General features: G+C 45.0%; 1 protein-coding gene across 6 annotated transcripts in view; it reads right to left on the bottom strand.

Moving 5' to 3' along the window:
• LOC126272075 (high affinity cAMP-specific and IBMX-insensitive 3',5'-cyclic phosphodiesterase 8) overlaps positions 1-16551 on the bottom strand; it is a 1931196-nt gene that overhangs the window by 317329 nt on the left and 1597316 nt on the right. For all 6 annotated transcript variants that reach the window (XM_049974623.1, XM_049974624.1, XM_049974622.1 and 3 more), the window contains one exon: positions 429-596. In XM_049974623.1, coding sequence (XP_049830580.1) covers positions 429-596 — 168 coding nt within the window. The remainder of the gene's footprint in view (positions 1-428; positions 597-16551) is intronic.

Below are 16551 nucleotides of genomic sequence, written 5' to 3'. Positions count from 1 at the left end.
TCCACGATTTGCAGCGGCCTGGGAGACCACCCACGGCTGTCACACCTGGCAGCCCTGACCTAGCCCCCTCGGACTTCCACTTGCTTGCACCATTAAAGGATGCCATTCATGGAGGACATTTTGAGGACGATGAGGAGGTGATTCACACAGTGAAGCACTGGCTCCGTCATCAGGACAAGGATTGAAACCGACAGGGCAGACACGCCCTTGTTTCGCACTGGAGGAAGGCCATAGAACGGGATGGAGATTACGTGGAAAAATAGGGTGTGTCGATAAAACACCGTTAATTCGCGTGTGTGATTCTCGTTATATTCAATAAAGAATTGTTGAAGAAAAGAAAGTGTTGAATTACTTTGTGTGCAACCCTCGTACACAGATATATACACACATACACACATCCCTTTTTATAAGACGTCGTCATAGCTGACCTGTATGGTGTGGCTGCTGTCGGTGATGTGTATGGCGTCGCGGCTGCGCTCCACGGCGACGAAGAGTGCCTGCGCGGCGGCCAGCTGGAGGCGCGGCGCCACGTCGCTGTGCTCCAGCTGCAGCAGCTCGCTCATGCACAGGCCGGCGCTCGTCGACTCCAGCAGCCACTGCACACACAACACAACACACCAGCATCAGCTCGCGGGCGCTCGTCGACTCCAGCAGCCACTGCACGCACAACACAACACACCAGCATCAGCTCGCGGGCGCTCGTCGACTCCAGCAGCCACTGCACGCACAACACAACACACCAGCATCAGCTCGCGGGCGCTCGCTGCCCGGCCGCTGCGCCCTGCTGCGGTCTCACGGCGAAAGCCGAGAAATACGTCTTAGCCAATGTAGCGGTACTTAGTATTCGACAAAGCTCAACACTGTCGTACCAGCCAAGTCCTTTGAACAAATCGTAAGTGCCTGCAGGCAGGCAACTCATTCAACGCCCTACACTGCTGCTCTAGTACTAGCGACAAAGAATTGATTCCGCATTTCTAGATTTCCAAAGGGCCTTTGACACCGTTCCTTACAAGTGGCTTGTAGTCAAATTGCAAGCTTATAGAATATCGTCTCCATTATAAGACTGGATTCGTTACTTCCTGTCAGGAAGGTCACAGTTCATAGTAAATGACGGAAAGTCATCGAGTAAAACAGAAGTGATTTCTTGAGTTCCCCCAGGTAGTGTTATAGGCCCTTTGCTGTCCCTTATCTATGTAAACGATTTAGGAGACTATTTCAGCAGCTGCCTGAGGTCATTTGCAAATTATGCTGTCGTTTATCGTTTAGTAAACTCATCAGGAGGTCAAAACAAATTGCAAAACGGTTTAGGAAAGATATCTGTATGGTGCGAAAATTGGCGATTGCTCTAAATAAAGAAAAGTGTCAGGTTATCGACATGAATGATAAAACGAATCCGCTAATCTTCGGTTACACGATAAATCTGTCAAATCTAAAGATCGTAAATTCGACTCAATACCTGGGAATTACAATTACGAACAAACTTAAATTGGAAAGGACAAGCAGAAAATGTTGTGCGGAAGGCGAACCAAAGGCTTCGTTTTAGTAGCACAACATTTAGAAATGCAACAAATGTATTGAAGAGACTGCCTCCACTACGTTTGTCCGTACTCTTTTGGAGTACTCCTGGGTGGTGTGGGTTCCTTACCAGCTAGGGCTAACGCAGTACATCAAGAAAGTTCAAAGAAGAGCAGCACACTTTGTATTATCGAGAAATAGGAGAAAGAGTGTCACGAACATTATACACGATTTGGGGGGCACATCATTTAAACAAATGCGCTTTCGTTGCTGCAGAATGAGAGATTTCAATCACCTTCTCCTCAGAATGCGAAAATATTTTTTTGACACTGACCTAAATAAGGAGAGATGATCGTCATAATGAAGTACGAAATAAGAGCTCACTCGGAAAGTTTTAAGTGGTCGTTTTTTGCGCGTGCTGTTAGAGATGGAAATAATGAGAATTATTGTGAAGGTGGTTCAATGAACCTTCCGCCAGGTACTTCACCGTGATTTTAAGAGTAGCCTACTTGCTCCTTGAGGGCATGCGGAATCTGAGTGGCCTAGGAATCAGTCAAGGGTTGAATCTGTGCAGGTACATTTTTAAAGTACTCAACAATAGTGCGCAAGTGGCACAGACGGTCTTGCTCAACCGTGGGGGGTACCCTTTCCCGTTCATGCACGTGTGAATGTTACCCACAGCCATCACCCCTTGATCACGTCACAGCAGGACGTGAAACAGCAGCGCCAGGAAAGCATAAACACACTTGGCTGCTTCGGATCACGTTCAATTTTCATCGAACAGTTTTGAACAGACCAAAATGGACCCTACCCTGTATATCTAAATCTACATCTACGTGATTACTCAGTGATTCACATTTAATTGCCTACCAGTAGGTTCATCGTACCTTCTTTAAGCTACTCCTCTACTGTTCCACTCTCGAACACTGCGTGGGAAAAACGAACACTTAAATCTTTCTGCGAGCGCTATTATAATTATTTCTCCTTGTGTAGGTGGGTGTCAACAAAATATTTTCACCCTTTGAAGAGAAAGTTGATTATTTAAATATCATGAGAAGGTCCTGTCGTAGTGATAAACGCCTTTGTTTTAATGTCTGCAGCACCAGTTCGTGTATCATATCCGTGGCACTCTCTCCCCGATTTCATGATAATAGAAAACGAGCTGCACTTCTTTTAACTTTTTCGATGTCCTCCGTAATCCTATCAGACTCGAATCTCTCACTGTACAACAATACGCCAGGTGAGACCGGACAAGCGCAGGGTAAGCAATCTCTTTAGTAAATCTGTTACAGTTTTCAAGTGTTCTCCCAATGAATCGCTGTCTCTGGTTTGTTTTTCTCACAACATTATCTTCACTCCTGGAAATGGAAAAAAGAACACAGTGACACCGGTGTGTCAGACCCACCATACTTGCTCCGGACACTGCGAGAGGGCTGTACAAGCAATGATCACACGCACGGCACAGCGGACACACCAGGAACCGCGGTGTTGGCCGTCGAATGGCGCTAGCTGCGCAGCATTTGTGCACCGCCGCCGTCAGTGTCAGCCAGTTTGCCGTGGCATACGGAGCTCCATCGCAGTCTTTAACACTGGTAGCATGCCGCGACAGCGTGGACGTGAACCGTATGTGCAGTTGACGGACTTCGAGCGAGGGCGTATAGTGGGCATGCGGGAGGCCGGATGGACGTACCGCCGAATTGCTCAACACGTGGGGCGTGAGGTCTCCACAGTACATCGATGTTGTCGCCAGTGGTCGGCGGAAGGTGCACGTGCCCGTCGACCTGGGACCGGACCGCAGCGACGCACGGATGCACGCCATGACCGTAGGATCCTACGCAGTGCCGTAGGGGACCGCACCGCCACTTTCCAGCAAATTAGGGACACTGTTGCTCCTGGGGTATCGGCGAGGACCATTCGCAATCGTCTCCATGAAGCTGGGCTACGGTCCCGCACACCGTTAGGCCGTCTTCCGCTCACGCCCCAACATCGTGCAGCCCGCCTCCAGTAGTGTCGCGACAGGCGTGAATGGAGGGACGAATGGAGACGTGTCGTCTTCAGCGATGAGAGTCGCTTCTGCCTTGGTGCCAATGATGGTCGTATGCGTGTTTGGCGCCGTGCAGGTGAGCGCCACAATCAGGACTGCATACGACCGAGGCACACAGGGCCAACACCCGGCATCATGGTGTAGGGAGCGATCTCCTACACTGGCCGTACACCTCTGGTGATCGTCGAGGGGACACTGAATAGTGCACGGTACATCCAAACCGTCATCGAACCCATCGTTCTACCATTCCTAGACCGGCAAGGGAACTTGCAGTTCCAACAGGACAATGCACGTCCGCATGTAAACGGTGCCACCCAACGTGCTCTAGAAGGTGTAAGTCAACTACCCTGGCCAGCAAGATCTCCGGGTCTGTCCCCTATTGAGCATGTTTGGGACTGGATGAAGCGTCGTCTCACGCGGTCTGCACGTCCAGCACGAACGGTGGTCCAACTGAGGCGCCAGGTGGAAATGGCATGGCAAGCCGTTCCACAGGACTACATCCAGCATCTCTACGATCGTCTCCATGGGAGAATAGCAGCCTGCATTGCTGCGAAAGGTGGATATACACTGTACTAGTGCCGACATTGTGCATGCTCTGTTGCCTGTGTCTATGTGCCTGTGGTTCTGTCAGTGTGATCATGTGATGTATCTGACCCCAGAAATGTGTCAATAAAGTTTCCCCTTCCTGGGACAATGAATTCACGGTGTTCTTATTTCAATTTCCAGGAGTGTATGTGGTCGTTCCAATTTAATTTAATCGTAATTGTAACCCGTAAGTATTTAGTTGAGTTAACAGCAATTAGATTTTGTGTGATTTATTGTGGAACTATAATTTAGTCAATTTTTTATTGTTCAAATGGTTCTGAGCACTAAGGGACTTAAGTTCTGAGGTCATCAGTCCGCTAGAACTTAAAACTGCTTAAACCTCACTAACCTAAGGACATCACACACATCCATGCCCAAGGCAGGATTCGAACCTGCGACCGTAGCGGTCGCGCGGCTCCCGACTGTAGCGCCTAGAACCGCTTGTCGCTTTTTGCACCATAAAGACATCTTGTCTAAATCACTTTTCAATTCGTTTTGATAGTCTGATAGGATTACAGGACGTTAATGCCACCATCACCTGCAAACAATCTAAGAGGATTGCTCATATTGTCTCCTAAATAGTTTATGTAGATCAAGAGCAACAGGAGGCCTGTAACGCTTCACTGGGAAACGCAGAGCAGAAATTGCGATCGCACTACAGTCCAAAGAGGGAGGATCACGTTTAATGGTGTTGCAGCCGAACGATGTAGCATGCTTGAACCGTCCAGAGAGGGTGTCAGCAATGTCACAGGTTGTCAAGAAGGACGTTCTGCTGCATGTCGCTCTGAAAACTGTAATTTTCGACTGCGAGGTGTTGTAAATGCAAGGAGCAAGAGAAGGGGTTGTTTAATTGACGCTTTTTGTGTCACCTCCTGAGGCCTCTTCGGACTGAACGGCGGTATATGTGAAATGTTTTTCTCAGCCACCCGTAAGAAAGCCGCCTGAAGCCTACGCTGGTCGTCGTGGTCTTGACCTCAATCGCAGAGGCTTCAAAAAAAGGATGAACTATGAGTAAGAGAGGGTGCAATGACCTTCCTATCACGTGACACGTCCACGAAAGCGCTGGGAATAATCGTGATGAAATTTAGTGCGAATATGGCACCATTAACCCACACCACACCTCACATGAACTTCTGAGTCTGGCTTCTTCGTCGTATGTGTCGACACTTTGGTGTTTGATGCTTTACTGAGACCGAGGGTGACGTCGCAGGTTACCGTACTTTTGGATCATTACAGAGGAACGTTATAGGCATCACTGAGCCAAATTTCGAACTCCTACGTCGCAGTCGCGCAAAATGACAGGGTTTCAAAAAAGTGAGCCTTTAATTCTTTTCTGAAGTGTACCATTCATTTTCTGATTGCGAAGAAGAAGACATTCATCGACAGGTATGCGAGAATTATCGAGAAAATCTTATGGGTTATCCATGGTAAGGAGATGAGTCCGGCAATTCAATGAAGGACGCGACCAAGTGCGTGATGACGAACGAAGTACACACCCGTTTCTGGTTATCGAAGAATTGGTTTCTGCCTTTGCACAACTCGTTAAAGAAAACTGTAAATTTACAGAATACCATCTTTTCAAGAACTCTCCGAAAGTTTCAAGATCACTTCTCCATGACACTGTTACTGAAAAACCGAGCAAGGTGGCGCAGTGGTTAGACACTGAACTCGCATTCGGGAGGACGACGGTTCAATCCCGCGTCCGGCCATCCTGATTTAGGTTTCCCGTGATTTCCCTCAATCACTCTAGGCAAATGCCGGGATGGTTCCTCTGAAAGGGCACGGCCGACTTCCTTCCCCATCCTTCCCTAATCCGAGGAGACCGATGACCTCGCTGTCTGGTCTCCTTCCCCAAAACAAACCAAACCTCTTACTGAAAAATTGAATTTTCGAGAACTGTGTGCCTGTTGGGTGCAAATAAACTCTTACAGCGCAACACAAACAACAGTTTCTGGGCAGTAAACTTACAACAAAGACGGCCATGATTTTATAAGAAAGACTGTGACCGGGGATGTGACTTGTCACTTATGAAACCACTCAATCGAAACAACAATCAATGGAATGGATACACAAGGCGTCCCTAGTAAAAACTATAACCAAGCAAATCTTGACACTTCAGAAAATCGTGAGCACACAGAAAATCGTGAGCACAATCTTTTGGGACAGACGCAGCACTATACTACAACATTTCATAGTACGAGATGAAAATACCACTGCAAATGAAACTTCCTGGCAGATTAAAACTGTGTGCCGTACTGAAAACTCGAACTCGGTACCTTTGCCTTTCGCGGTCAAGTGCTCTACCAACTGGCGGAAGTAAAGCTCTGAGGACGGGGCGTGAGTCGTGCTCTGGTTGAGGACTTGCGCGCGAAAGGCAAAGGTCCCGAGTTCGAGTCTCGGTCCATCGGTAATCAGCCAGGTAGTTTCATATCAGCGCACACTCCACTGCAGAGTGAAAATCTCATTCTGATCACTGCAAATGTGAACGGCGAGACGCTCTTCAAAGTGCGTCGGGCAATACAAAACAAGAGCAGTGGAGAGCTCGCGAATGGTATTCTTTTGTTTCATTACAGTGTCCGACTTCACCGTTAACAAGATACAACTCTTGCATGAGTTCGGCTGGAGCCAGTTTGCCAACCTTCTGCACAGCCCCGACCACGCCCCTAGTGGCGACCATTTCTTTTTGCACGTTAGTCGAAAATTCAACAACGTTAACGAGTTCTGAGAGCATGTTACTGTATGATGTCAACACAGGTGGCAACATACTTTGAGGAAGGCACACAAAAACTTAAGCCATACTGTAAGTGCGTGCAAAATGGTGAGGACTTTGTAGAAAGGCAGTTTCAGATGTGTAGTTTTTTTTTTCAATAAATTTCTTTTCTATATCTGCCAAACGGAACTTACTTTCTACACGCACCTTGTATGGAGTAGGTACCTTCACGAAACATTTTTGGCTAACTGGCGCTGTACTGACTTCTGTCAAATCTGAAACATAATGTTGGTTTTTTGGGAGACAGTCATTTTACCAAAATAATGCATTATATGGAAACTATAGTGTTGTGCAACATGGTATAATCAACTGGGTGACACATATCACGTCGTGATCACACACGGGGTCATGAAATGACTGAGAAATAAGTTTTTTCGTCTCCAGTTGCCTTTCCAGAGCACGCTTTTAAGAGTGTGCGTTGCATTTACTGATCTCTGATTGGCTGCCATTTTAGTAAATATACCCCGCAACGGCCTGACAGAGCCAGGGAGTGAACGTGCTTGGGGAAAGTGTACATAGTGAGAGACCGTGTTTTATTCTCCTTGAGTTGTGAGTCATTTTTTTTTTCAAAGTGCTTGTGATTACGAGTGGACACTTTCCACAAGGATAGCTGTGATAAAAATTCATTGGTTCTCTAAAAAATATTCAGTCGTGGCCAATAACGAAGCAGCCTACAAAACTTCTAGTGATCCTGATTGCAATTAAGGTGAGTTCTACCATCGGAAGCACGGCCATGCGATATCTTCTGCGTAATGACCACAGGTACAGAAGACGCAAGATGAGTGGAGATGCGTGCCTGAAGTGTTGTTACAACCAGCCCTCTAAATGTTTTCGGCAGTAATGACAAGAGGAGTTGTTGCACTTGCTAGTGTAACTGGCACAAAGTGTATCATCACTGCAGTGAATGCAATGTTCTTACACGAATAAAATTTAATTTTTATTTTCTCTGGAATTCACGATGCATTCCTGGTAACATCCAAGCCACTATTTTCTATGTTAGCCGCTATCATCTATGACTGTAAGACTGTCTTCAAACGAATTAGTCATAGATAATAACGTCAACTTACATGAGTGTTTCCGCAGTAACACTGCTTTTAGTTTGATCAGCCAATAATGACTATGTCGTCTAATAATTATTGGAAATTGTGTTCTTCTTCTGAGTGGCCATAGTGGCTGTAGTTATTTTACAGTTATTAAATGTATTTGAAATCCATCTTTACAACCTCTAATAACTTGTGTTTATTTTAGCATACACGTTTCGTTTTATTTATTGAAAAGATCGTCTTTTCTTAATTTCGAAATCCGAAAACAGCTCGCCACAAAGTACACTGAGGTGTGATTTACTTACAGCATGGAAACTGAAATACAAATTTTGTAAGTAAAACCACACTTCATTATCCTTCGTATGGCACCATATATAGAGCTAGAAGAAAATGAAATTGCTAGTATGACCACTGATGATGTTTTAAATAAGTAAAAAAGACAAAATACGTATTATTAGTAGCTGTAAAGATTGTTTTCAGATACCGTTAATAATCATTAGGATTGTTTTTAATGTTATTTTCAATTTTCGTATCAGTCAGTGTGCTCCCTGCCGCCGTTGGATAAGGAGCTGCAGCAGCAAGTCGTATACTCCTAGCTCACTCATTTGTTACATAGTTTAATTCTTAATTTCTTTGCGTGTTTTTGGTACTTGCATTGTTTAATTCATAAATTTCCGGCGTATTATAGTACTTTAGAGTTGTAGCATCGCGTTTTTAGTACCTGAATAGTGTAAAATCGCGTAGTCTCCTTCCGCCGCCAAGCAGTGTGTCAGCAGTGCGCAAGTAGCAGCATTACTGCTTTTACTAGGCACTCTTGTATTTTAATAACCGTTTAAATTTTGTGTCGAATTGTTTGTGCTCTCTGTAGATTAATTCAGACGTTCTTTGCACAACAGTTTTTAGCATGGATAGGGACTGCAACTGCTGTGTTCGGATGCAGGCTGAGTTGGCATCCCTTCGTTCCCAGCTTCAGGCAGTGTTGGCTTCGGTCACACAGCTTGAGGCTGTTGCCAATGGGCATCACTGTGGGGGTCCGGATGGGGGTTTGTCGGGGACGGCCAGCTCGTCCCACGCATCCCCCGATCGGACTACGACTGTGGCTACCCGGGATACTGCCCACATTGAGGCTGATCCCTCACCTGTTGTAGAGTGAGAGGTCGTCTCGAGGTGTGGCAGGGGGCGAAAGACATTCCAGAGGGCTGAACGGAAGGCCTCTCCAGTTTGTCTGACGAACCTGTTTCAGGGTCTGTCTCCGGCTGATACTGATATTCGGCCGGAGATGTCTGCTTGTCCTGTTCCAGAGGTTGCCCCTCAGTCTGCAAGATCCGGGCAGTCGCAGAGGGTGGGCTTACTGGTAGTTCGGAGCTCCAACGTCAGGCGCGTAATGGGGCCCCTTAGGGATATGGCAGCAAGGGAGGGGAAGAAAACCAATGTGCACTCCGTGTGCATACCGAGGGGTGTCATTCCAGATGTGGAAAGGGTCCTTCCGGTTGCCATGAAGGGTACAGGGTGCACCCATCTGCAGGTGGTCGCTCATGTCGGCACCAATGACGTGTGTCGCTATGGATCGGAGGAAATCCTCTCTGGCTTCCGGCGGCTATCTGATTTGGTGAAGACTGCCAGTCTCGCTAGCGGGATGAAAGCAGAGCTCACCATCTGCAGCATCGTCGACAGGACTGACTGCGGACCTTTGGTACAGAGCCGAGTGGAGGGTCTGAATCAGAGGCTGAGACGGTTCTGCGACCGTTTGGGCTGCAGATTCCTCGACTTGCGCCATAAGGTGGTGGGGTTTCGGGTTTCGCTGGATAGGTCAGGAGTCCACTACACGCAGCAAGCGGCTACACGGGTAGCAGGGACTGTGTGGCGTGGACTGGGCGATGTTTTAGGTTAGATGGCCGCGGGCAAGTACAGAAAGGGCAACAGCCTCAAAGGGTACGGGGCAAAGTCAGGACATGCGGGGACCAAGCAGCAATCGGTATTGTAATTGTAAACTGTCGAAGCTGCATTGGTGAAGTACCGGAACTTCAAGCGCTGACAGAAAGCACCGAAGCTGAAATCGTTATAGGTACAGAAAGCTGGCTGAAGCCAGAGATAAATTCAGCCAAAATTTTTACAGAGGCACAGACGGTGTTTGGAAAGGATAGATTGCATGCAACCGGTGGTGGCGTGTTTGTCGCTGTTAGTAGTAGATTATCCTGTAGTGAAGTAGAAGTGGATAGTTCCTGTGAAATATTATGGGTGGAGGTTACACTCAACAACCGAGCTAGGTCAATAATTGGCTCCTTTTACCGACCTCCCGACTCAGCAGCATTAGTGGCAGAACAGCTGGGAGAAAATTTGGAATAAATTTCACATAAATTTTCTCAACATATTATAGTCTTAGGTGGAGATTTCAATTTACCAGATATAGACTGGGATACTCAGATGTTTAGGACGGGTGGTAAGGACAGAGCATCGAGTGACATTATACTGAGTGTACTATCCGAAAATTACTTCGAGCAATTAAACCGATAACTGACTATTGGAGATAACATCTTCGACCTACTGATAACAAACAGACCCGAACGTTTCGACTCTGTAAGTGCAGAACTGGGAATCAGTGACCATAAGGCCGTTGCAGCATCCCTGAATATGGAAGTTAATAGGAATATAAAAAAAGGGAGGAAGGTTTATCTGTTTAGCAAGAGTAACAGAAGGCAGATTTCAGACTACCGAACAGATCAAAACGAAAATTTCTGTTCCGACACTGACAATGTTGATTGTTTATGGAAAAAGTTTAAGTCAATTGTAAAATGCGTTTCAGACAGATACGTGCCGAGTAAAACTGTGAGGGACGGGAAAAACCCACCGTGGTTCAACAACAAAGTTAGGAAACTACTGCGGAAGTAAAGAAGTAAAGCTAAACGATGTCAAAGTTAGCGTAAGGAGGGCTATGCGTGAAGCGTTCAGTGAATTCGAAAGTAAAATTCTATGTACCGACTTGACAGAAAATCCTAGGAAGTTCTGGTCTTACGTTAAATCAGTAAGTGGCTCGGAACAGTATATCCAGACACTCCGGGATGATGATGGCTTTGAAACAGAGGATGACACGCGTAAAGCTGAAATGCTAAACACCTTTCTCCAAAGCTGTTTCACAGAGGAAGACCGGACTGCAGTTCCTTCTCTAAATCCTCGCACAAACGAAAAAATGGCTGTCATCGAAATAAGTGTCCAAGGAATAGAAAAGCAACTGGAATCACTCAACAGAGGAAAGTCCACTGCACCTGATGGGATACCAATTCGATTCTACACAGAGTACGCGAGAGAACTTGCCACCCTTCTAACAGCCGTGTACCGCAAGTCTCTAGAGGAACGGAAGGTTCCAAATGATTGGAAAAGAGCACAGGTAGTACCAGTCTTCAAAAAGGGTCGTCGAGAAGATGCGCAAAACTATAGACATATATCTCTTACGTCGATCTGTTGTAGAATTTTAGAACATGTTTTTTTACTTGAGTATCATGTCGTTTTTGGAAACCCAGAATCTACTCTGTAGGAATCAACTTGGATTCCGGAAACAGCGATCGTGTGAGACCCAACTCGCCTTATTTGTTCATGAGACCCAGAAATTATAAGATACAGGCTCCCAGGTAGATGCTATTTTCCTAGATTTCCGGAAGGCGTTCGATACAGTTCTGCACTGTCGCCTGATAAAGAAAGTAAGAGCCTACGGATTATCAGATCAGCTGTGTGGCTGGATTGAAGATTTTTTAGCAAACAGAACACAGCATGTTGTTATCAATGGAGAGACGTCTACAGACGTTAAAGTAACCTCTGACGTGTCACAGGGGAGTGTTATGGGACCACTTCTTTTCACAATATATATATAAATGAGATAGTAGATAGTGTCGGAAGTTCCACGTAGCTTTTAGCGGATGATGCTGTAGTATACAGAGAAGTTGCAGCATTAGAAAATTGTAGCGAAATGCAGGAAGATCTGCAGCGGATAGGCACTTGGTGCAGGGAGTGGCAACTGACCCTTAACATAGACAAATGTAATGTATTGCGAATACATAGAAAGAAGGATCCTTTATTGTATGATTATATGATAGTGGAACAAACACTGGTAGCAGTTACTTCTGTTAAGTATCTGGGAGTATGCGTGCGGAACGATTTGAAATGGAATGATCATATAAAATTAATTGTTGGTAAGGCGGGTACCAGGTTGAGATTCATTGGGAGAGTCCTTAGAAAATGTAGTCCATCAACAAAGGAGGTGGCTTACAAAACACTCGTTCGACCTATACTTGAGTATTGCTCATCAGTGTGGGATCCGTACCAGATCGGGTTGACGGAGGAGATAGAGAAGATCCAAAGAAGAGCGGCGCGTTTCGTCACAGGGTTACTTGGTAACCGTGATAGCGTTACGGAGATGTTGAGCAAACTCAAGTGGCAGACTCTGCAAGAGTCGCGGTGTAGCTTGCTCGCCAGGTTTCGAGAGGGTGCGTTTCTGGACGAAGTATCGAATATACTGCTTCCCCCTACTTATACCTCCCGTGGAGATCACGAATGTAAAATTAGAGAGATTCGAGCGCGCACGGAGGCTTTCAGACAGTCGTTCTTCCCGCGAACCATACGCGACTGGAACAGAAAAGGGAGGTAATGACAGTGGCACGTAAAGTGCCGTCCGCCACACACCGTTGGGTGGCTTGCGGAGTATAAATGTAGATGTAGATGTAGACCTAAGATAACAACAGAAAAATAAAACATAGGACCATGATTTTCTTCCATGGTTATTCTCTGTCCTTATCTATTGATTGTAAACAAAGATGATAACAATAATTCTCAGTACTTGTAATTAATGCGTTTTCTAGAATCGCTTTTACGTATACGCTGTCAAAAAATTAAAATAAAGAATAATTATTAATTAATCTGGAGGACTGCAGAAGTCTGCTGGATGTGCTGGAAAGAGAAGCTTTGATACCCGTCGGTCTTCGAGGGTAACACGTTGCTCGTCACAAGAGATGTGGAATTGTTCTGTTAAATTCGTCATATTTAGTTTCCTGGAGGGGTGCAGTACATCGTGCTCCATGATTTTCCAGACGTAGCAGTCAGCTCTCAATATATTGGGCTAACATGGTGCCGCTAAGTACATACAGCCGACTGTCGTCACCGCAGTAGCGTTTAATATGCCATCACTGCAGGACAGTTTGAAGTGGGGCTAAGCCAAAACTCTAATTCTGCCACTGCGTAACAGCGTTGAGATGAGCAGTCTCTCTGCACCGTTTAATTTCCGACCCATCTGACGAGACGAGGCTTTCTGCTCTTGACATCATGTTTCTATGTCGTCTGAGGACTCTTAACTGACGGAACAGGCGTCTGTTGACCTTTATGGTCAACAAGATGGGGAGATGTTGGCCTAAGTGTATTCTGTCACTCTGCAATGTTGATCACGTACTACACTAACTCTGTTCGGCGCATCTTTGGCGAATGAAATCATTAGGGTAATTCTCTGTTCGTGCAGAATGTCAACAGACTTTACCTCAGTTAGCTTAGAGCAGTATATTGTCAACTGTGGACAAATTCGAAGCTGCGAATGTGATGTAAGTACTGTAAAGAGACTCCGAAGGCGATTCTATATCTTTCCATCCTTATTTTTCCATAAGGTAGCTTTCAATCTTGGGTCCCGGGTTAGATTCCCGGCTGGGTCAGAGATTTAAACTGCCTCCAGATGACTGGGTGTTGTTGTGTCGTCTTCATCATCATTCATCCGCGTTACGGTCGGAGGAACACAATGGCAAACCACCTCCGCAAGGACCTTGCCTAATCGGCGGTATGGATTTCCCGCATCGTCCTCTACGCTCCTCGGAGTATTGGACCTTATCATCATCATCATCATCATCATCATCAGTTCATTATGAGGATACAATACGTGAAGCACATTATAATGTAAACTATGGCTAAGTTATAAAATTGAGAATGACATCCAGGTGTGTGTAGTGATCTAAAATACTGCTTCATTTGTGTCGACAAAAGTACGTTATGCAATCATTCAGTCTCCATCCTTCGTACAGAATGTTATTCCCTCTGTAACTACTTAAGTGGATGCATTTTCTACGTCGACACCGAATGTAAATCACTTGTAACGTTATTCTGATTGGAAGAGAGGGGAAACGGATGAAAAGAATTAAGCGATTGCATTTTCTGAAGAAAAAGTGTGAGCCAACTGGCACACATGCGGGTCACAGACGGAGAAATAATGCAACTACTTTGTCAAAAGACAAACAAATCTTTGCATTCCCTAAAGTGAAATTGACACGCAAGCAGTATATAGAAACTTTTGCAAGCTTTTACCACAGCTTTAAACACTGCAACAGAACATGTCTTTGAATGTTGAGGTCAGACTCATTCTTTGTGTTACTGGATGGTCTTCTTCCGGAAACTTAAATCTACCAAATCAAATATTGGTGTGGGGTTAAAGCAGAATAAAATGGGAAGGGCGATATATTTGCCGCAACTCTCAACTTTATTTTGAGGTTTTTCTGAACATTTCATCTTCTTCTTACTGTTACCTACTTATTTAGTCAGAAATCTTCTGTAGTTGAGGAAACCACTATCGTGCGTATGTTTATACGGGTAATGTCGCGGCAAGTTTTCTTCTCTCTGTACCTAAATAATTCATTCACTTTTTCGCTACTACTTGCGAAGCATTACACTTGTCTACAAATTGAATTGGTGTTTATTGAATTTGCAACTCCGTTTCGAAGTGAAAAGTTTACCGCTCCAATGACATTATACAACAGAAACGCTTATCGTTGCGGAATGTTCCGTTTATGTACGTCGAGTGGAATTGACATCAGACGCGACGAGCGCCACATGTCCCATATTTCCACTAAAAGCGCTGTGAGTGCAGGTCAACTACTGATCAATCGAGTTTGCTACAGCTCTCCACATGCTCCTACCGTTCCTCAGAGGACACCAATGGACTTTTCATCATGCAGACAGAACCTGGCAATGCTACAAGGCTGTGAGAACCCTGCTCTACTATATTGTTGAGAGTCAAAGGCGTTTTATTCACAATAGGCAGAGAATGTCAACACGGAACAGAAAGGGCACTTCTCTTATAAATTTTTCATAGTTTTCTGCAAAAGCTCTTTGCAACAAAAGAGGAAAACATATCATCTACAACGGATTCATAAAACCGAACCGTATGTCTGAAAAATGCGTTGCTGAGGGTTTAAAATTAGCATAAGAAGTATTACTCTTACCCAGTTTTGATCTGTTAAGGTTCACAGTACGTATTATGACTCATATATCTTCTCACTTTTTCATTGTTAATTCACTCTATGAGAGTAACGTTTTATGTGATCATCTGACAAATTTGCTCTAGAATCCGCTTTTGTGGAGACGTGATTCAATAATTTTCTCTCTGCATCTATCTAGCACTTCGTAGTATTTGACGATTGTCTCTGACCGATCACTTCTCTTTTCTTTCCTAAATGAAATTTTCCAAGAGCCTCTTGTGCTATCTTATTTCATTCTAAGTCCAGTTATCGTAAAAGTTCTGTCCGCGTTTCCTAATCGTAATTAGCAGAGCATCACTTTTCTTATATATATTTTCAGTCACTGATTTCTTGTGTTCGTTTCTCTCTTTCAAAGTCACATTATTTTTTCTCTGAATAGTTCCCTTCCTCTTTCGCGTATCTAAAGAAGTAACGACTACTACACAACAGATGTAAACCTTAGCATTGAAGTATAGGTGCTAAAACCGAACCGTATGTCTGAAAAATGCGTTGCTGAGGGTTTAAAATTAGCATAAGAAGTATTACTCTTACCCAGTTTTGACCTGTTAAGGTTCACAGTACGTATTATGACTCATATAGGTGCTAAATAAAACGCGTATGGCTGAGGGGGGGGGGGGGGGGGGGAGGGACGTGGGTGAAGCCTTGAGGACTACCGTAGCAGAATATTATCAAATAATTTTTCACGAAAACCAAAGAAATTCTGGCCATATGTGAAGCCAGTCAGTGGCATCACAGTTAGTGTCCAGACACTCCACGGATGACACAGAAACTGAAATTCAGTCTAGCAAAGCAAAAGCAGAAATGCTGAATTCCATTTTCAAATGTTCCTTTACGACGTAAAGTCCTGTAGCATTGCCTCCGTTTGATTCTTGCGCTAATGCAGATATGAAAGGTATGAACGCTACTTGCAGGGACGTGAAGAGAAACCTGAAATTGCTAAAATGGAACCATGGTCCAGGATCCGATGGAATCCCTATCAAATTCTATGGTAACTCGTAAACGCTTGAATGTAGAAGCAAAGTACCCCACGAAAGCCTACTTATAGAGTTTCTAGAATGATTGTTAAGTGATTAAGTTAAGAATATAGGCCAACTACACGGTGGTCAAAACAAAACTGGCGCGGAAATGATTCCTGCTCCTTCAGATAGGGATGCCTACTCACAAGTTCAGCCCCCAATGTGGATAATGTACGTTGGGTTGCGTTGAAATACACTGCGTGATAAGAAAAGCAAAGTAACCAGAGGGCATGGTCAGATGTCAATGCAACTTCGTACAAGTACAGACCTTCAGCGGAAATGTACGCGGTTATAGCTG

This window comes from Schistocerca gregaria, chromosome 5, assembly GCF_023897955.1.
Source record: "Schistocerca gregaria isolate iqSchGreg1 chromosome 5, iqSchGreg1.2, whole genome shotgun sequence".
NCBI lineage: Eukaryota > Metazoa > Arthropoda > Insecta > Orthoptera > Acrididae > Schistocerca > Schistocerca gregaria.
Note: the sequence above shows the minus strand (reverse complement) of the source record. Positions and strands in the feature narration are given on the sequence as shown.